Source organism: Pan troglodytes, chromosome 1 (genome assembly GCF_028858775.2).
Source record: "Pan troglodytes isolate AG18354 chromosome 1, NHGRI_mPanTro3-v2.0_pri, whole genome shotgun sequence".
NCBI classification, from domain to species: Eukaryota; Metazoa; Chordata; class Mammalia; order Primates; family Hominidae; genus Pan; species Pan troglodytes.
Window position 1 is genome coordinate 48,968,500 of NC_072398.2, and position 22,839 is coordinate 48,991,338.

The window sequence follows — 22,839 nt, forward strand, 5'->3', positions numbered from 1 at the left end:
TTAAAAGCCTATATGCCAGGCAGTGCATGAGGAGTAAAACATACACTGTGTTCATGGACCTTACAGTTTATTAATTTGACAGATAAAAGAACTTTGCTTCACTAAGAAAACAAGAACATTTCACTTAGCACATAAAAAATAAAAGAATAGAAAAAGAAAACCAGAACAACCATAGAGCCCTGCCCCCAGCTTTGTTTGGGGTCAGACTTATACAGTTTAAAGTAGCCACAACAAAGAGAAAAATGTTCTGCTCTGCCTTAGAAATACTGTTTTTTTCCTTCCAAATTATGATTTTAAAGGTCTTTCAAGGGAGGGCCAGATGTTGTGACTCATGGCTGCAATCCCAGCACTTTGAGAGGCCAAGGAGAGAGGATTGCTTGAGGCCAGGAGTTTGAGACCAGCCTGGGCAACATAGTGAGACCCTGTCTCTATAAAAAAATTAAAAAATTAGCCAGGCAATGAGTGTGACCTGTAGCCCCAGCTACTCAGGAAGCTGAGGCGAGAGGATCATTTGAGCCTAGGAGTTACAAGCTGCAGAAAGTTATGATCATGCCACTACACTCCAGCCTGGGCAACAGAGCAGGACCCTGTCTCTAAAATTAAGAAGAATAAATAATAAAATAAAGTTCTTTCAAGCCCTGAAGGTCTTACCCATCCATTTTGAAAATCCCTTTCAACTTGTGTTCAAGTCACATTGTTTATTAATAAACAATACTGTTTATTCTGAGACATTATAATACTTGCTTAGATGACCTTTTATAATTTAAGATAATGTTCTTAATTTTTTTAAGATAAAGAAATCGTGACTAGACACTATAGAATGCCTGAACTGAACCTGCAGATGAAACAAGCAACTCTTCAATCAGTTTTGTTCTTGAATTATGCCCGTTGCTTCTCTGCGGATGAGGATCAGGGGACAGGCTGGTGAGGACATTTAGCAGGCAGTAGCTTTTCTGTCTGGGCCAGTTGAGCCATCCCCTGAGGCAACCATAACCCATCTTCCCTGGGGTGTTTGTCTCCATGAGGACAAAACTTACCTGGGATGTGTATAATCAAATGTCACATTCAAAATTTGGAAATTTAGTATGAAGCAAAGAGTTATCATGATGAACAAATATAATATTTTCTCCATTCATTTTGCTGGAAACAGGATTGTATCAATGCCAAGAAAGAATTGTACAACATTGTCTTAACTACTATTACCTAACATGGGCTGAAAGCCTATCATCTTGAATTTGCTTGGAACAGAAATGCATTTGCCACCTGGTTTTAGTCAGTAATATTCTTTCTAATTTTTCTTCACGTTAGCTTTCCCAAAGAGCTTATGAATAAACATCTCCTCTCATAAACTGGGAGAATGCAAACTGATAACAGAAATAATTTAATTTTGAGGAGATATTTATTAGAGAGTTCTTTGGAAAAACTGGTCTCTGAAAAATAACCTGTATTTGAATACGGCTTTTAGCTAAACCACCTCCTATTACCTATCACGAGTTGCTTCGGTAAAGGCTTTGCTTTAAGTTTCAAACTATTTGTTTATTTTTATTTTTTAATTTTCTAAGACAGGATCTTAATCCGTTGCCCAGGCTGGAGTGAAGTAGTACGATCTTGGCTGATCCTCCCACCTCATCCTCCCAAGTAGCTGAAACCACAGGTGTCTGCCACCACACCTGGCTAATTATTTTGTAGAGATGGGGTCTCACTATGTTGCCCAGGCTGGTCTCAAACCCCTGGGGCTCAATCAGTTCTCTCACCTTGGCCTCCAAAGTGCTGAGATTACAGGTGTGAGCCACCAAACCTGGCCCATTTATTTATTTTTATCAGTAAACATTTTGTAAGTCCCTACTATGTACCAAGCATTGTGCTAGAAATGTAAAGAAAACATTAAAACTAACAACTAACAGAGATTGGGCCTACAGAATCTATTATGTTATACACAGAGAAATGTGCTGAGAGTGCATTTTTGACTTATTTCCTTTCTTGACCAGCTTACCCAACTGATGTCTGCTCATGGATACAATCTGAGGGGGGGAACGTCAGAGAGCAAACTAGAAGGACTTGAGTCCACTGTACTTTTCTTTTGAGTCCTGTCATGAGCTTTTTGTGTCAGCAGTAACAAACTTTAGTGAAGAATGACTTTTAGATTAGAAAGTGGATGACTGCTATTGGGACCCGCTTTGAATCAACTGATCAGTTACTGTTCCTGTAGATGTTTCTATTCCAGCTAGACATCCAGAAACCCCAAACACACCCTAGACTTTTCCCTCTCAACTCTGCCACATCTTGTGGCTTGAAACCTATAACTGGTTTGTATCCTTCATCTCAGTCCAACCACATGGAGTATTAAAACCACCTCTAGGCCAGGCGTGGTGGGTCACACCTGTAATCCCAGCACTTTGAGAGGCCAAGGCAGGTGGATCACCTGAGGTCAGGAGTTCGAGACCAGCCTGGCTAACATGGAGAAACCCCGTCTCTACTAAAAATACAAAAAAATTAGCCAGGTGTGGTGGCAGGCACCTGTAATCCCAGCTACTCAGGAGGCTGAGGCAGGAGAATCACTTGAACCCAGGAGGCGGAGGTTGTGGTGAGCTGAGATCATGCCATTGCAGTCCCGCCTGGGCACCAAGAGTGAAACTCCGTTTCAAAAAAAAAAACTACCTCTAAAAATAAATCACAGCATGCCAGGAATAAAAGCAAAAAAAAAAAAAAAAAAAAAAAAAAAAAAAAAAAAAAAGTAAAATAAAAATAAAACTTCTGAAAACAGGGTTTCTAGCACTGTTCTTGGTCCAGTCCACTTTCCATGCTGCTACCAGAAAGGCAAATCGACTTAAGTTATTCACCGCATCCCCGTCCCCTTAAGAACACTGCTATACTTCCTAATTGTCTAGAGAATGAAAGCCATGGCACTTACTTCTTCTTGCCACTATAGCCCCAGTGCCTTCTTCAGTGCCGGACACATAGTAAGCACTCAATGAGTATGTGTTGAATGCACCTGTGGCTTTCATGTCCATGTCCAGGCTCCTGTCTATGTCTCCAGCCACATCTGCTGCTTCCCTCAAGCTGTATCCGTCAACTCACAGTTCCCCAAACTCATTTTGCTCTCTCTTGCCTTTAAGCTTTCACACTGGCAGTGCTTCTAGCTTGGAACGCTGCACCCGCTTGGGACCACATCCCACCTTCTCTCACCAAATCTATCTGGAAAACACTGTTTCATCTCTCACAGGAGAATACTGCTGCAGTCATCTCTCAGAACAGGCCTCTGACTAGTCCACAAAATCTTCATTTTTCTCCAGGACCAAAGAGTCTCAAGGCTGGGCTGAGACAAAAACATAGCAGGCTTCAGACTCAGGGGACTCGAGGCTCAGGAGGAGCATCTGGGACAGCAGGTACCAGATTAGGACTTGGCCTTAACTTTCAAGAGTGACTCTGGTATGATTTCACCCTTAATCACAGGTAAAACCAGCATTTGGGGCTAGCTGAGGCACCTAAAGTTAATTATCTATATACCTCAATAAAGGTGAAATTCAAAAAATTGATTAGCCACTGTTTCTACAGAGTAAAAAGTTTTTCCACTCATAAATTAGAAACTACTTGAATTTTACTACTGGTTACTTTTCTCCTGCTTCTCTAAAAAAATAGACTCTCGGCCAGAATTCTATTTGCCTCTGATCTGAAAGCCATGCTTTCCTTTCTTCCTTAAGCAACAAATAGACATGGATTTAATGGACATTTAGGCCAGCTATTCACTGGTGTACTGGGCTCCTGAAACAATCGAAGTGCTCATTAAACATCAGAGTGTATGACTACAGTTCTGGTAAATACATGGCCCAGTTGTTCAGGAAGATAATTTCTGAGGTTCAAAAGTTGAAAGCATCTCAGATCTAGCCCAACCCCCTCCTAATAGTATTAGCAGAGAATATAATAATTTTGGAAAATGATGAAGGAAAGTTAAAAGTGCTGAAAACTAAAGATGGCTCATGGTTAATATGTACATCTTCAAATGTAATACATTTCTTCAAGTAATTTAAAATACCATTGAAATGAGATGACCCTCTAAATATTTTATCACTAAGATGCTATACGGTTTCTTATACATATATTACCACATTTTCCATTTAATTAGTGATCAAATGCACTAGTTTAAAAGACTAAGATCTTAACATAAACCAGAATAATTTGTGCGATTACAGCAAGCAGGCCTATGCTTGCTATCTTCCTTTTTAACATTCTAAACACTGTTCTCGGGTAAAAGATGCAGACTTACTTGAACAGAACTTTCCTTTTTATTGTGGTTAATACAGAAACCACACAGGATCCAGTCTTGGCATTGTAAACCTTTGAACGTTACATCCATGAAATTCTATTGTCCGTTTAAATTTTCAGTAACATTTCTTTTTGCTGTATTTATCACATTTTCCAAAATATGAAAATGCTCTTTTTATTTTAAATGTTGACTATACATGAAAAATTAACTCTGGTTCTATTACTTCAAACTACCCCTTTATTAGCAACAGTTGTGCAGTCCTGTCAAGAAGAATTTTAAAAATAAAGTACCAAATTTGGAGAGTAGACACATCTGTTTTACTTTGCAGTTTGTTTTATTGTTTTATTCCTTAGAATATGAATTCACAACTATCTTATAACTGAAGACTAAAGAAAAAACATATGTTGGTGAATCTGATTTCTGCATTTTTTTTCATTCAAGGGAAGTTGCCTCCCTCAGCTGTCTGCCAATAAGTAATAAATGGACTTGGCAAAAAGTTTATTTAAGTTGGCTTTATTAAGCCAACAAAATACAGAAATCAAGTAAGGGACAGACAGGAAAATCTGTTCCTTTGAAGTCAATAAAAATCCATCTCCTTAATCCTTTTTTTATTCCAAGCAGTGGTGATTTTTCTCAACTGACTCACTGAGAACCTTGATTTAGCTAATCTGTCTTACTTAGTTATCTTTCTTTTCCAAAGCTTTCCTAAAGAATCATCCTTTCCCCTTGCCAACTGTCATCTTTTGTACTTGCATAGTGGTGCATCTGGTTATAAACATTCTCTAGTTAATCCCGATAGAGATTTAAATACAGGTTTTTAATTACGATTCATATTTTAGAAGAATAAAAACAGAAGTAAGTAGCAAGTTGAAACGAAAGGCACATAGAAATTATCAATGGGAGAAAGATGGCTAAAATTTGATACCATACATCTTTCCTAAGCTGTCTGTTTTAAATCTTTGTCATAGCTTTATTTGGTTATTGCTTATCTGTATATTATGGAAGAAAAACCAGGACTCATTTGAATGGGGCAATTGAATAACTCATTTTCCATTCCCCAACCTATCCACTGAAGGGCTATGCATCATGCAGAAATATATATGAAAATATATTCACGATTGAAGATTTCATAATTTGACAGGAAGGACATTATATTGATAGAACAAAAACGTACATGGACCACAAGATATTTGAACTTCAACATCATTTAGCAATCGTTGGTTGAGCACAGCATGAGAAAAGGATTTCTTACCTAAACTAAAGAGCACCAAGAATTTCAGACATACGAACTCTCGTTGATCAAACTGGAGAGAACGAAGTTTTGCCACTAACTCCTGTGCATGACTCATGAGGTTGTTGAGGGTGGCTCCGGCTTGTGATGCTATTATGGAATAGTCCACCTGCAATACAGAATCACAGTTTTAAGGACTATCAGAATCAGCAATATATATTTCACCTGAGTCGTAAGAACTATGGGTAAAATCAGATTGCAATACAGGTTTTTAAAATAGAATAGAGATGTGGGGTCTCACTATTTGACCAGACTGGTCTTGAACTCCTGAGCTGAAGTGATCCTCTGGCCTTGGCCTCCCAAAGTGCTGGGATTGCAGGCCCAAGCCACCGTGCCTGGCCACAAGACAGATTGATAACAGAAGAGATTTTCCCCATGAAAGTAGTTTGAGACACATTCCATGATTCTAAAATGCATCAGAATTACTATGTCTGATAAATATAATCACTTTTGATAAGCTTTGTAGGAAACAGGTTTTGGCTACCTAAATTTTTCAAGTATATACGCCTTTTTTATATTATGAAATTACACCATCACATAAGATAAAAAATTTTAACTCTCATGAATAAGGTGAAAGAAAAACATACTGTCCATGAAAAGTGAATCCAGGAGAGTGTTCTATGTATATACAATATTAACTAGTGCATGAGGAAAACAGAGGCAGATATATTTCTACTTGTATTATGAGACTACATTTTAAAGTAATCATAGTTCAAGATTGGATGTTTGTGGATGATGAAAGAATCACATTTAAATTATTCTTTATAGAACAGCAGAAGTGTTCATTTAAAAATTGAAAATAAATACAAATAAATTATTCTTTAGTTTTCTGTTTCCTAAAAAGCATGACATAAAACTGCTATTCTCAGATGATTACATTAGATTACATCAGATTAATGTGTTTCCCTCTAAAGACAGCAATAACTTTATTTAGAAGAATAATTCCGTTGTCTGGAAGCAAAAAAAGAAAAGCCTTATTTCCCTTTTCACTAAAAAAAAAAAGTGCTGGCCGGGCACGGTGGATCATGCCTGTAATCCCAGCACTTTGGGAGGCTGAGGTGGGCGGATTGCTTGAGGCCAGGAGTTCGAGGCCAGCCTGGCCCAACATGGTGAAACCCCATCTCTACTAAAAATACAAAAATTGGCTGGGCGTGGTGGCATGTGCCTGTAATTCCAGCTACTGGCGAGGCTGAGGCAGGAGAATTGCTTGAACCTGGGAGGCGGAGGTTGCAGTGAGCCAAGATCGTGCCATTGCACTCCAGCCTGGAGGAAGAAGCCAGACTCCGTCTCAAAAAAAAAAAAAGTGTTGCTAGGCACCAATCTTAGATTATTCATGGGGACATAAGAAGTTCAATTTATAACAAGTTAAGATGTTGGGATGGCTGTCAGTGATAGCACTGGCTTTGCTGCTGCGATTACAGCATAATGGGAAAGCCCAGTTGGTACCTGATGCTCCCATCCTTTTTTTACTGGAGAGCTCTCAGGCAACCAGATACTCTTTTAGGTGCATTTAATATTTGCAGCAGCAGCAAATTTGTCTGGGAGGCAAGTCCTCATCTGCCACTCACCCAGAGCAGACTGTATTAAATTTTTATATTTATTGACATTTCATTACCATAATTGACTGCACTTGCTTCTCTAGGAGAAGGCACAGGGCTGCCTCCTAAGCAGGAGAACTAGTCCCTTGAGTAGAATTTGCAATTAAAAACAAGGCAGAATGGATTTTTTTTATTGTGTAAATATGATGAGTTGAATTTTCAGCTTTAACTAGAGAATACTGGGTGTACAGAAACCTTTTTCAAGAGTGAGAAAAATTATGAGTCAGTGGAAAGATGACCCCCAAAGGTGTCAATCAGTTTATATAGAGTCAACTATGCATGAAAAAGCCACAGTTAATGTGTGTTAGAGGAAAGCTCTTGCATCATGTACAGCACTGTCTACCTGCTTTAGCCAGGTGCTGGCATCTACGCACTAAATTTAAACATCAAGTGTTGTAAGAACTCCTGTGGTTTCTGTTTCAGAATGTGTGAAAGAAGGGTCAGTACCTGGGCAACCTGAACCCTGAGCTGGAAGGAGGCAGGACACGCTGTTGAACTCTGTGGGGCACATTGGGATTATTTGCAGAGCACACAAAGTGACGTCTCAACTATCATTTTGCCAGTTCTCTTACAGGGGAACTTTCTACTTCAAGGAAAGTCCTTACTTTAAAAAGGTGCCTATGCTATAAATTCTTTAAAAACTGCACATAGTCAACTACTTCAGATAATAATAATACAAATTTTACTGAGACTAATGGGATAGATGAGTGAATGAGAGCAGGAAGGCCTGATGGTACAACAGTGGTGGCAAAAGCCTGAGACTAGGTAAGAGACCCGAGCCAATGCTGCCTCTTACAAACGAAGAGCCTAGGACAAGTACGTATAAATCTCCATCCCTTGGCGTCCTTATCTTTAAGTAAGGCAGTTAAGTTAGGTGATGATAATAAGGTACCTCTCACTTCTATGATTATCAAGAATCATAGATGGGACAAGATTAACAATTTAAGCTTGGAATCAACGGAATGCACTGTAGCTGTAGCTTAATATATACAAAGTATATTGTAGTAAATACCACTAGTTAAGATCCGGGTGCGGTGGCTCACTCCTGTAATCCCAGTGCTTTGGGAGGCCGAGGTGGGTGGATCACCTGAGGTCGGGACTTCAAGACCAGCCTGGCCAACATGGTGAAACCCCATCTGTGCTAAAAATACAGAAATTAGCTGGGTGTGGTGGTACATGCCTGTAATCCCAGCTACTCAGGAGGCTGAGGCAGGAGAATCGCTTGAACCCAGGAGGCAGATGTTGCAGTGAACTGAGATTGCACCACTGCACTCCAACCTGGGCAACAGAGTGAGACTGTCTCAAAAAAAAAAAAAAAAAGAAAAAGGCGAGGCGCGGCGGCTCATGCCTCTAATCCCAGCACTTTGGGAGGCAGAGACGGGTGGATCACCTGAGGTCGGGAGTTCGAGACCAGCCTGGCCAACATGGTGAAACCCCATCTCTACTAAAAATACAAAAATTAGCCAGGCGTGGTGGCAAGTGCCTGTAATCCCAGCTACTTGGGAGGCTGAGGCTGGAGAATCGTTTGAACCCAGGAGGCGGAGGTTGCAGTGAGCCGAGATTGCGCCATTGCACTCCAGCCTGGGGGACAAGAGCAAGACTTCTCTCAAAAAAAAAAAAAAGAAAAAAAAAAAAATCACTAGTTAAGGCCTGAATCAGGAAGACCATACTAAAATGAAACACAAATATGTTGGTATTAATTTTCCATTATTAAGATGGAGTTAAATATTGTTGTGTATAGTTCTAACAGGTATATAATAATAAGTTCAAATACTAGAATTTCATATGTGAAAATGTAGTACACTATAACGGAAAGGAATCTAATTTGTTTCATAGGATTATATATTTAGTGAGAGACCTTTAGTGAGATGGACCTCAAAAAATCAATTGGTTTACCAACAAATTTATAACTATACATTTATTTACATGCTAATTTGAAAGCTCAAACATGCTTATTAAATGGGGGCTTAGAAAACATTTCTTTCAAGGACATTTATCAAATTGCACAGCTCTAAAGAAGGATAGGTGATTTATTCTTGAAACAACATTCAGATCTCCAACTTCCTTACATTTTATTACAAACATAATTATATTTTCATTGTTGAATGCAGAGTTTGTGCTCATTTCAGGAGCAGCTGGCCTTGTCTTTTATGTACTTAGTAAAATTAATTTTTTGCTCTCTTACATGTAATCTTTGTGTCATTAAATTCAAGGGAGATATTGAAGCAATACTCTAAACTGATGTCCCCTTTAGATAAATTTCACTCATCATGAAAAAGTAGAAACAGTTTTAGCTAAATTGCTTTTAATTCTAATCACTGAAATTTTGATGACTTGTATATTATAAGATGTCTGTCATTTTAATATGATACACAATAATAGAAGATAATAAGTTTCCAGTAGACCTTTCCCTTAGGATGATGTTACAGTGGCTGTTAATTAGCAACAATATGCAAATACTAAAACCTGACCCCACTTCAAAGTACATTATTATTTTATACATACATAGATATATGTGTGCATATGTGCGTGTGTAGTTTTTAAAATATTGGATAGGAAATAATTCTTTTCATAACTAAGTTGCGACTATATAGAACATTTGAAGTGCTTAATATTATTGATAATCATAATTTCCTTTTTGCTTAACAAGGCTATTTAATATACATTTATGTAGATGCCTGATTCAAAGACGCAATTAAAACATAATAGCTAACTTACAGGGTTAAGCGAAACACTGAATCCTCATTTCAATATACAATGTACTGGTGTCCTGGGCTGCTCTTTGCAGTGGGGCTATTTTAGTTTCTCTAGTTCTGAGTGAACTATGAACAGACATAGTTCAATTCTGCAAACATTTATTAAGCAAACTTGTGAGCCACTGGGCTTAAGAGAAAGGCTGTGCTATTTTATTTTTCTTCTCTTTTCAAGCTCCAAGGAGCAATTTCCTGGATAGTCACTCATTTTTTAAAATCCAGGCTAGTCTTTTTCTTTTTTCTCTGCTATGACAAATTCACCACATTATTTACAGTGAGCTGTGTTTAGTAAGAAAAAGCCAGAAGATTGGGCTACGGAACACATGGGGTCTTGCATTCCTCTGTCTGTCCAAAGGGTCACTATAAAGCAATGTGTAGACATGACATACATGCTTTCAAGGTGAAACAAAATCACTGTCTGGTGTTCCCTTTGTGTTGGGACTTCATTCCTGATATTGTGGACTGAGGCACATTTAATATTCCTATTTGCCAATCTCAAAATACTCAGTATAAACATTTTCATTTGTTTCAGAAGTAATCATTTTCTCAACAGGGCAGTTGAGAAAATACTGTAAGTAAACCTGGAAATCTATAATGAGTGAATTGTATTTCTTCTGGCTGAGGCTGAAAAAGGTGGCGAGTTTAGTTAAAGTTTCATCTAGTAATTGCTTGTCACTGTTCCTCTGACCTAGAAGGATTTTAAGCAATGGTGTCTTCCTCAACTTACAAAGGAGAGTACAATCAAATATCCTCACTTTAGGGGTAAGGCACTTCCTTATAGAAGCTGAATCATCTGGACAGCTTAGAACACCCGTCTTATTCTCTTTGCACTTCCTCCTCTGAAATTTCCCCACACTTTCTCTGACCCTGTGTAATGGGGCTTACCTGTGAAAGTACACAGTGAAAAGCACTATGCAAAGGGCAGTCATTAATTAGGTGGATGAATTACGCCTCTTATCACTATTGGCTGCAGAGCTGTGTCTAATGTTTTTCCCCTTACATCTTTGATTTCGCTTCATTTATCAGGCCATCAGAAGCATTTGTTTTAACTAAATTAAAAAATGTATTTATCTCCTACAAGTGAGTACCAAGCTGCCTTTAGGGGAATTTTGCATGCTGTATTGGGGTAATACCATTTACTTTTTCCCATGATATCAACAACATGGCCTCAATACAGTGCTTCATGGAAACACACTTCTAGCAGTGTTTGAAAGTTCACATTCCACACAAATCCATGATAGCAGGTCAATATGTCTCTGGGGCAGGCGAGTTATTTTATTTAGAAAAATGAGAAAAATCCTCTTTTAAGATACATGTTTTCCCCCGAAGATTGGAAGAGAATTCAACAAAAAGTTGATTCAAGTGGTGGCATTATGAGTGATTTTTTCATAGTTTTAGTTTTTTCTTAATATTAAAATAATTTCATAACACTAAGCAACAATCACATTAAAATTGCTTGTGAATAACTTAAATCTACTGTAACAATGTGCTTACAATGCCATATAGAAAATTCCCCCAAAACCAAACTACTAACTAACTAAACCACAAAAAAAAGCATATCCATTTAGTCTCAATAAAAAAGGAAATGAATTTGTTTTGCTTGGAATTTCCATAGAGTCTGTCATGCACTGGAATTACACATGAAGAGCATATTAAATGCCGGCGTGAAGGCAAGCTCTGCAGCATCTGTGAGTTAATCAGATAAACGGTATGGCATGTTGGTAAAGAACACAAACTCTAGCACTAGTTGGCCTCGATATGACCATCTGTTCTGCCACTTACTAGATGGGTCTTGACCTTGAATCAACCACTTCATCTTTCTTTGCCTTGGTTCCTCATCTGCCAAAGAGGGATAATAGTCCTTTCTTCGTGGGGTTGTTGACTCCATAAATGTCACCCTTGCGCTGGCCTAGTTTTGATGACTTCTAATTTTTGTGTCAGCATTTCACAGAACACTTCCTGTAATTCCTACTGCAATTCTCTCTGGTAGATAACATCATAGTTGCCACTGGACAGGCGAGGACACTGAACCTCAAAAGGTAAAGCGACTTGCTAAATATGACATAGCCAGGAAGTTTTGGAATGGAGACACGAAAACAGGTTGTTCCAATTCTAAATTACACCTGTATGTGTGAATTTTACACACACACACCAGAGAGCACATGGTCTGCACTAGTAAAGAAAATATACTCTAACCACAGCTCAATTGTTATTGGATTATAAACATAACAGGAAGCAGTTCTTTTTTTCTGCCTCCTTCAACTACTTTCATATCATATATATGTGTGTGTATATATATGTGTATATATGTATATATGTAGATATATTTGTGTATGTGTGTGTGTATATATATGTGTATATATATGTATATATGTAGATATATTTGTGTATATGTGTGTGTGTATATATATATATATATATCTTCTAGCTTCCACCTCTTTTCTATTTTTTATTTTTTTTGAGATGGCGTCTTGCTCTGTTGCCAAGGCTGGAGTGCAGTGGCACGATCTTGGCTCACTGTAGCCTCTGCCTCCTGGGTTCAAGCGATTCTCCTGCCTCAGCCTCTCAAGTAGCTGGGACCACAGATGCATGCCACCATGCCAGGCTAATTTTTTTGTATTTTTAGTGGAGATGGGGCTTCACCATGTTCGCCAGGCTGGTCTCGAACCCCTGACCTCAAGTGACCCACCCGCCTCAGCCTCCCAAAGCGCTGGGATTACAGGCGTGAGCCACTGTGCCCAGCCTCTTTTCTTTTTTATAAATCCTCTTTTCCTCTAGCATATTGCTTTACTCTTATACTTAATATATTCCTTTCCTTCCACTCATCATTGTTTTAACTACCTTCTTAAAATTTGTGTACACAAAGTAATGTTGTTGTAGCAAAAATCTAATTTTCCCATTTTTACACTCAGGGAAGTATTTATAATTCTCAAAAAAATTATACTTAATTTGTTTTAATCAAGCAACCAGGAGAGATACAATAGTTCTCATTTAGTTCAATCAGGTAATATGTATCATGTGCCCAACATATTCAGCTTTGTGCTAGGTACTGTGAGGATATAAAAGAAGTACATGTATATGACCCTGCTTTAAGATATCTGTCTCATTCTGATAGAGAGGTTATAGGCTTTTGAAGTCTTCCTTTGCAGCACTTTTGCTTCCATCCTATGAAACGCAAGAAGCACAGAGATAAATTCAAAATGTTTTGTCTAGATATTCCGCAAAAGAAAATAAACATGTCTACCATAATTGCCATAAATGAGAATGTCTGATTACAATTAATCATTACTAGGGTAGTCACTGGACTGGATGAAAAAAGTGAAGGGAGGGGTTCTGACAGACCTGTGGCACACTTTAAAGGGTGGGGAGGGGAGCTGGAAGAATCCAGGCTGCAGGAAACATATTTAAAGGGTGGGGAGGGGAGCTGGAAGAATCCAGGCTGCAGGAAACATATAAGGAAATAACTATTTCTCCACCATGGAGTTCCTCATTCAGTTCTGATGACAAAACACAAAGCACCAGTAATTGATCCAAAAAACTATAATACCATCCATTCCTTGATTGTTCTTGGTTTTGAAAATCAGACAGCAAGAAATGCACTTTTCTCTATTTTTTAAATAGTAATTACCCTCACCCACGGGCAGCACTTAAGGCAAAATGAAATGTGAAATAAGAAATATTTCTAAAGAGCAGGAATGGAAGTGCTTTGAGAAAAAGAACGGCACAAACCCATTTCATTTCTGAAACTCAGAAGGAAATGAAATCAAATTAATTAGTGGGCCCAGTCTTGTACTTCCAATGCAGCTCCTAGTTCGGTGAAGGTGGGAGGCACACCCAATGATTAGACTCTGAAAATGGGTACATTTTCTCCAAAGACTTGGGTCCCAGAATGAAAATGCCAAAAAAAATTTGAAAGCACAGGAAGTCAAACCCATTGAGACTTTATTTTCTCCTCTGCAACGCTTTTCTCCTGAGAGGTGCAGATAGCAAGGACCAGATAGTGATGGAGATGCTTGAATTGACCCAATTTGCAAAAACTCTGAAATAGTGCTTGCTTTTAATTTGATTGGGAAATTTTGATTTATTAATAATACAGCAAATGATGTGGAGACAGCCCTTCATTTCCAAATAGCATTGCTGTGGTTTCACAGCACATAAACATTTATGGCTGAACATAAAAGATCATGGTGCCTGAGTACTGAAGTCACCATTGCTGAACAATGCAGTGGGACCCTGAATAGGTATGACCCAAAGGATTGAAGGAATCACTGTGTCCCACACATTTATTTAAATAGCACATCAGTTGTAGAACGGAGGGTTAAGAAACTGGAGAGACTTGCCTAAATTCCTGTAAAGTTGCAGTTAGGTCTATTAAGTAGACTCTCTCCAAAGACATTCACAAAGCTGTCTCTCCTCCTTTAAGACTTTGCTCAAATGTTACATTTCCAATAAAGCCAAACCAACCATTCCTATTTCACAGTGCAACTTATGGGTCACACTGCAACACACGTCTGTGGATGAATGTTGATTTTCTTTTCATTGGTTCTTTCCTTTTTTTTTTTTTCTTTTATTCAGTAGCACTTTGACCTTTAACATATTACAGGCTTGTTTCTTAGGATTATTGTTTAATGTCAGCTTCTCCCTGCTACAACATTAAGTTCCGCAGGGGCAGGAACCTTTTTATTTTGTTCACTAATATACACCAAAGCCCCCAAAAAGTAACTAGCACAGAGTAGGATGCTCAATAAATATTTGTTGATCGAACAAACATCTGTTCAGAAAGGTGTAGGACCTAACAGTAATTTTTTTCTCTCTATCTTTCATTTGAATGACTGGATCTTGAAAACTGAAATTCCCCTCCCTTCTCATTTGCCTTTATACCAACTATTTCAATTATTCATGACACCCAAATCCATCTCGTTCACCAATATTGTTCCAAAATAGTAAGGACTCCACAAGTTATAAGGTTTTAAAACAGCTGACAAACAAGTGTCTTGGGTTAAAGCAGAAGCTCGAGGAAAAAGAAAACCTGGGTACTAATCATTACGTTTCATTTACCAGTTCTTCGGACCCTTGTAAGCAGGACTTTCAGTCCTAGCAGACTGGAAGCAGCAGAATGTTCATGATTATGTTTGCTTTTACAAGTTTAACTATAATCATCAGAGCAGGAACAGAGTGCACCAAGTCATCTTTTCTAAATTATTGGCAGCCAATCTCTCCCTTTCAAAGCACAAGAGTGCTCCTGACCTAGTTAAATTCCGGCCATTCTGAACATGCTTAATAAAAAGATGCTTTTTTTTTTTTTTTTTTTTTTTGGTCTCTACACTCACTTGTTGCCCAGTAACCAGGAAGATGGATCCTTCCTTTCCATGTACCACTTGTCGGTAAATGTGGTCGAGGATTAAGAGCTCACTCCAGCAGTTCTGAAGCAGCTTCATTTGGTCATCAACCTGCAAAAGAAATAGAGACAAACAAACAAAAAAAACAAAAAATGACACTGTTATTCACTACTTTTTTGTTTTTGTGTAATTTTCAACATAAGAGGACTACATATAAACAAGAAAGTCTCCACCCATGGTCACTGAAGCGCAGGTGCCCAGAATTCATATCACTGCTCTTGAAAATCAGGATTTTCATTCGGACAAATAGTTTTTTTAGGACACACGTAGGTACTTAAGCTAAGTATTTATAATCAATGAACTGCTAGGAGAATGCACTCCATTAAATTGGTCTACCTAACATTAATAGAGCTATTAGAGTTAGGTCCAGGTGCCTCAGGTTGTCCTGAGTAGGCTCCATTAGAATGACCCCAGATTGCCTATGCTTATGTATCTAAAAGTGAATACAGTACATTAAAGTGAAGCTGAAATAGTACACAGATATTAGCAAACTGCCAAGCCAAAAGAATTCATATAAAAGAAAATTAGCATTACAGCCCATAGGACTTTTGGAGACAAAGACACACAGCCCGTTTTGTAACCAGTGTTAACTGAAAGTCCAATTGTGCTGGACTGAAGAGAACACTCACCAAGCATGATGTCGGTGCTAACTGGAATTTCTTTTATAATTTGGACAATTTTGCCACAAACTCTCTAAACTTCAGTTTTCTGATCTGAAAAACGGGCCCAAGAACAGTAAGTATCTTCCTGACAAGGTTGCTATGAGGATTACAATGAAAAGTGCTACATTATAACAGGGATCTTATGCATGTTCCACCTTCCCCGCCAGGGAACTGCATTCTTCAATGATAAATGCACATCTGTCTCATGTCCAGTCGTCGTATTTAAATATGGACAGCATATTTATCCATTTCTATAGCTATTTGTATCAGTTTACTTTTTGTTTTGTGATATTTACCGGACAAAAACCTTGGTGTACCCAAATGCAATGGCCATATTTAGACATACACTATACATTATTGAAAAAGCAACTGCCATTTATATGTTGTGTAATATTTTTAAGAGTTTTGTGTATTTTAGATTTGACGTGCAAAACATGCCTTTGAAGTTAGCAGAACTGGTACCCATTTTTTCAGATGAGAAAACAGGGGTGTCAGAGAGGTTCAGGGGTATGTCTAAAGACTTATTGGCTAGGCACAATGGCTCATGCCTGTAATCCTAGCACTTTGGGAGGCTGAGGCAGGCAGATGACTTGAGGTCAGGAGTTTGAGACCATCCTGGCCAACATGGTGAAACCCTGTCTCTACTAAAAATACAAAAATTAGCTGGGCATCGTTGTGCACACCTGTAATCCCAGCTACTTGGGAGGCTGAGGCAGGAGAATCACTTGAATCCGGGAGGCAGAGATTGCAGTGAGCAGAGATCATGCCACTGCACTCCAGCCTGGGTGACAGAGCAAGATTCCATCTCAAAATAAGAATTCTCATTCTCCCTCTCACAATCTAGGCTGTCTCCAAATTATATCAAGAGGCTCTAGGATTTTATAAAACAAATACATTTAATTCACTTTATCAAATTCATTTTTATGTGGCCATTCCATAAGACTCTGAATAGCTGTCACTGATATATTAGTAGTGATAAGAGTTTCTGGCTAACTTTATTTCCGCAAGTTCAGGACACAGTGAGCTCAAGAAAGCACCAAACATAGAGCAAAAACAAGGATTGGAGGCACAGTTCCACACCTTCTAGCTATGAGAGCTTGGCCAAGCTACTTAATTCTCCAGCCTTATATTTTCTCAGCTAAAAATATATGGGGCAAGTCTTGTGAAGATGCAATGAGATAATGGATGGGAAAGCCCTTTGTGAAGTGTAAAGCAACACACAAATGCAGAAATAACAACTAACAGAAGGCTCCCAACTGGAGGATCATGTAAGTGCTGTTTAGAAGAGAAAAAGAAATTACTTACAGAAATTGAAGCTATAATCAAGCTCTGTGATCAGGAAAAGGCATCCCCCAGCACATCTCCATCAGAAATGTTTCAAACCAGTAAGTATGTTCTGACCAAAACAGTTACATTCATTAAGTAAATAGCTATTGTTGAGAGCCAATTCCTTGGTGGTTATAAGTGCCAGGCCCTAGCATATAAGGGTGGACAAGATAAACGCAGTCACTGCCTTTTTGAAAATGATTCTGGTGCGGGAGAACGTTCACCCAAACAGTATTTAGTGGTTTAGTGGACAGTGAGAGTTCACATTTTTCTTTGAAGGAAAGTCTCCAGAATGGCATGTGGTTTTACAATCCAGGTGGTGGGCAGCAGCTTATGCAGATCTGCCCAAATGTTCCCTGCCAACAGCTGACCCAAGGAGCTGTGGCCTAACGTCCTAGCAATATGCATGTCATTGCACACACAGCAGATTCCAGGAACTGATCCCCTCAGGTGCTAAGGAGTGATTTCAAAGCCAGGTGTACTTTGCTCTCTCTGGGTTTTATTATATTCTCATACACTATCAGCATCTTATTTCAGATTTATTAGTCTATGATGGTAATTTGGTTTTGTTATGTTGTTCTTCTGTGATGTGAAGTATTAGTTGTTTATTTAGCACTTATTTCAGGGAAGCCCAAGATACTTTACTTTGAAATTGGCTCCCCAGAAACAATTACCATACATGTTAATGTTGCATCAAATTTCTAAGTGGGTGGGGGACTGTAGAATCCCCAAAGTCTATTTATGGACACCTAAAAAGGATTCCAGCTCAAGAACCTATTTATACAACAAGAAAATTTATTATTCCCATTTTGCAGGTGGAAAAATGGAAGAACTGAGACTATCTGCTGGCCATGAACAAAAGGAGAAAAGGTGGGTGAAAATTAAGAGAAGTATGTCAGCCAGGTGTGGTGGCTCACAGCCACAATCCCAACACTTTGGGAGGCCGAGGTGGGAGGATCACTTGAGTGCAGGAGTTCAAGACCAGACTGGGCAACATAGGGAGATTACCAAAAAATGTAAAAATTAGCCAAGTGTGGTGGCACACACCTGCTACTCTGGAGGCTGAGGTGGGAGGACTGCTTGAACCCAGGAGGTTGAGGCTGAAGACATGACTGTGCCACTGCATTCCAGGCTGGGTGACAGAGCAAGACCCTGACACACACACACACACACACACACACACACACGTATGTCTTCTAGAGCCATCTCATCAAGGGGTCTTCCTCTTCATTTGCATTTGATGGTTCCTGTCCTTCATACATAACTTGACAGAAATAGTTATGGTAACAAGACCTTGCCACAATTAAGCCATACTAAAATTGTAAGACAACAATCTGAGGCCGGGTGCCATGTCTTATGCCTGTAATCCCAGCACTTTGGGAGGCCGAGGCAGGCGGATCCCTTGAGGCCAGGAATTCGAGACCAGTCTGGCCAACATGGTGAAACCCCGTCTCCTAAAAAACTAGTCAGGTCTGGTGGCAGGTGCCTGTAATCCCAGCTACTCGGGAGGCTGAGACAGGAGAATTGCTTGAACCCAGAGGGCAGAGGTTGCAGTGAGCCGAGATCGTGTCACTGCACTTCAGCCTGGGTGACAGAACAAGACTCTGTCTCAAAACATACAAAAAACAGTCTGACTTTTTCTAGATTTCTTTTCTTTTAGGATGCTGAGGACACACTTCAAAATCTGCATATCCTCTGTTCCTCTGCTTCTCTAAAAATTGCAGGAATAGGTGAAATTGAGCCTGTCTGTTTTCTGTAATTAGTACTTCATTTTTGTTTTATATTCTGTGCTGTTCACATTATCCTGTCTTCCTTTGTGTCTAACACGGCATCTCCTATAATCTCCCTGCTTTCGCAAAGTATTATGATTGTTTGCTTATTGTTCTGCCTTCCCTGAGGGCAGGGACGGATTCTGAAGCTGCAGCTCCCAAGTGTCTTCCCTGGTGCCTGGCAAAAAAAAAAAGCCACTTAATAAATGCTTGCTAAATGAAGGAACAAATGACTGAATTACTTTCACTTCTGCAGTTTTCTGTGTATCTTGTGCACCTAGCCCACAACATAAGCAAACAACTCTTTCATTGTTTGTAGAATTAATGACAATCTTTACAGGGCAGTGACTACCTCAGCAACTTGCCTCTGACCCTTCTCACACGTGCCCTGCAGGTCTGCACCCACAGCTGGCCCTTGGTAAAGACTTGACTGATTGTTAATTTTAACACCCAACCCCCCCGCCACTCGAGCAATTGATTCCTTGTTTTAATACTCTCCAAGGAGGTTTTCTATGCCAACATTCCATTTCATTATTTTCCATAATTGATTATGTGGTATTTTATATTATCTTGAAATTGGTGAGTGTGCAGCTTCACGGTGCTTTGGATAACATAGTTTTTACGCAGCTCTATGAGTAAAAGAATAGGGTAAATGTGATGCCTGGCTTGTTCCCTTGTTCTCAACAATTGAGCAATGTTGACAATTTTGAAGATTTTTTATTTTTTAAGAAAAACAGAGTTATGGGGGTGTGGGTAGAAAAAGGAAGGGGAGAAAAATAATCTACTTCTTTTAAGCAAATTCTCCAGGTATTAATGCTGTCAATAAACAATTTAGAGTGGCATCTAGGCAGTTCTGGGAAGAAGACCAAAGAAGTTTAAGTTCCACATTATATAGCAAAACCTCTCACTAGTGGTTAGCAATACCACCTCATATAATCTTGTGTTATCAGCTACAATAAAAGGAAGGGCTTATCTCAGAAACCTAGTTACTTATCAGAGAAACTATTTATATTGATATTATAGATGAGAGTGTAAAGGAATACAAGTCCCATATTGTTATGAAGCACAACTTCCCATAACCCAGAAAGTTAATCATTAGAAACTTGTACTTCTTCATAAGAAGAGTGAATCTAGGCCAGGCATGGTGGCTCACGCCTGTAATCCCAGCACTTTGGGAGGCCAAGGCAGGCAGATCACAAGGTCAGGAGTTTGAGACCAGCCTGGCCAACATAGTGAAACCCCGTCTCTACTAAAAATACAAAAAATTAGCTGGGCATGGTGGTGGGTGCCTGTAATCCCAGCTATTTAGGAGGCTGAGGCAGGAGAATCACTGGAACCCAGGAGGCAGAGGTTGCAATGAGCCGAGATGGCACCACTGCACTCCAGCCTGGGCCACACAGCAAGACTCTGTCTCAAAAAAAAAAAAAAAAAAAAAAAAAGAGTGAATCTGGCCAACAATTAGAAGAAAAATGTGTAGATCTTTGTCAAGCCCACATTTAGCCTATCAAAACCTTTTTGTGGCCCCCTCTCATTTCCCTTTTAATAGTCCAGCAAGTGAGCTGTTATTTTACTTTCTTTATTGCAGAGGCTTTTTAAAATTGACGTCATAGATCCTTGACCTCCTGGGCTCAAGCAATTCTCCCATCTCAGCCTCTTGAGTAGCTAGGACCACCAGAACTCACCACCATGCCAGCTAATTTTTTTTCTTTTTTGTAGAGACGAGGTCTCAGTATGTTGCCCAGCCTGGTTTTGAACTCCTAGACTCAAGGTATCCTCCTGCCTTGGTGTTCCAAAGTGCTGGGACTATGGGTATGAGCCCCGGAGCCTGGCCAGTGACTAAACTTTAAGAAAGAGATTTTTAAAGAAAACATTCTACAATATGGACTAGTAGTTTTAAGTAGATATGAACTAATTTCTTATTTCTGATCATTAATTTTGGTGTGTCAGGTCTTGTGTTAGAAACTTGAGGGAAAACAGATTATTAAAATACAATCCCTGCCTTCATGAAACTCACGCTCCAATGAGAGGAGATAGAAGTGTGAATCCATTATTATAATGCCATACGCACAAGGAAAACGGGAGTAGTTTATACCATTCCATTTCTTGGGGAGGCTTCCTAGGGGTCAGAGAAGGATGTGCTGAAGCAGGTTTTAACTTGTAGAATCACTTTTATTTTTCTCTGTCTCTCAGTGTTTCCTGTTAGAATGCTCTTGGAACAAAGTATAATGTAGGAAAAAAAAATGAGGCTGGGCAAGGTGGCCCACATGCCTGTAATCCCAACAATTTGGGAGGCTGAGATAGGAGGATCACTTGCATCCAGGAATTCAAGACCAACCTGGGCAACATAGTAAGATCCTATCTCTACAAAAAAATAAAATAAAAAGCCAGGCATGGTGGCACACGCATATGGTTCAAGCTACTCAGGAGGCTGAGGCTGGAGGATCACTTGAGCCCAGGAGGTAAAGATTGCAGTAAGCCATGACCATGCCACTGCACTCAGTCTGGGCAACAGAGCAAAACCCTGTCTCAAAAAAGAAAAAAAAGGCCAGGCATGGTGGTTCACGCCTGTAATGCCAGCATTTTGGGAGGCCGAGGCAGGCAGACTACTTGAGGTCAGGAATTCGAGACCAGCCTGGCCAACATGGTGAAATTCCATCTCTACTAAAAATACAAAAATTAGCCAGACATAGTGGCACGTGCCTGTAATTCCAGCTACTCAGGAGGCTGAGACAGGAGAATTGCTTGAACCCGGAAGGCGGAGGTTGCAGTGAGCCGAGATTGCGCCACTGCGCTCCAGCCTGGGTGACAGAGTGAGACTCTGTCTCAAAAAAAATAGAAAAGGAAAGAAAATGATTTTGAAGATGCTTCAGAATCATTACAAATTAAGTCCAGCTATTATTCCTTCTTTTTTTCTTTCTGGCAAAAAGAAAAAAAAATCCCTAAAGATGAATTTCCATCTCTTTTTGTAACAATGATGACATTTATAGAAGTTTGTTCTGAAGACGGGAGAGAAAAATTAAAACCCAAACAAATCAAAATCAACTTACCATATCTTAATGAGAACCTGCTCTGGGCAGGACAGACACACAACTGCATTAATCCTTTACTGTTTTCATAAAAAACACTGATGATTATCTGCAACCTCTATAATAAACTGCTACAAAGTCCAAGAAAAAATGATTTCACATTAACAATGATTAAACAAGCACTAAAAACACTACTGTACAAGAGAACTAAGAGCCAGTAAAACGCCCTAGTCAATTGTTGCAATACTCAATAGATTTATAACCAGAAGTTCTTCCCTGCTCAGAGATAACTGGGGGTGATTCCAATGTGCTTTCTAATTGTGCTGCTGCTGTTCCATAATACAAAGTCCTATCTATCAACACTTCCTTGGATAACTGAGCTATGCTGGCCCCTTTCCATGTTTCTGCAATGCAGCACAAAGGACCTCCCCCTAACCTCCTTTTGCCAGATCTGGACTCTCTCTTTTCTATTCCCACCAAACCCCAGTTTTCATTCATTTCATCTCCCATGTACGTCACGCCCAATAGTCCCCCAGAATCTGGACCTACACCATCTCCATACTTCTCCCTCTTGTTCTGTTTTATCATATACAGTTACTACAACTATCTCTTTTGGTCACACTGTTCCTTTGGACAATCACCTCTTCCAAATTCCCTAGACTTCTCTTCGAAAATCTTCACTAAACCAGATCTCCCTAATCAGTGTACGCTGGGAATAGATTATGCGTATGCCTCCTTCTCCTCTAGCCTA

General features: G+C 39.4%; 1 protein-coding gene across 4 annotated transcripts in view; it reads right to left on the minus strand.

The window, feature by feature from the left end:
• The window catches only part of NR5A2 (nuclear receptor subfamily 5 group A member 2), a 149,718-nt gene that overhangs the window by 50,867 nt on the left and 76,012 nt on the right, over nucleotides 1-22,839 (minus strand). For all 4 annotated transcript variants that reach the window (XM_001142695.2, XM_525014.7, XM_009440427.5 and 1 more), the window contains 2 exons: nucleotides 15,237-15,356; nucleotides 5,517-5,664 (listed from right to left, as the gene is read on the minus strand). In XM_001142695.2, coding sequence (XP_001142695.1) covers nucleotides 5,517-5,664; nucleotides 15,237-15,356 — 268 coding nt within the window. The remainder of the gene's footprint in view (nucleotides 1-5,516; nucleotides 5,665-15,236; nucleotides 15,357-22,839) is intronic.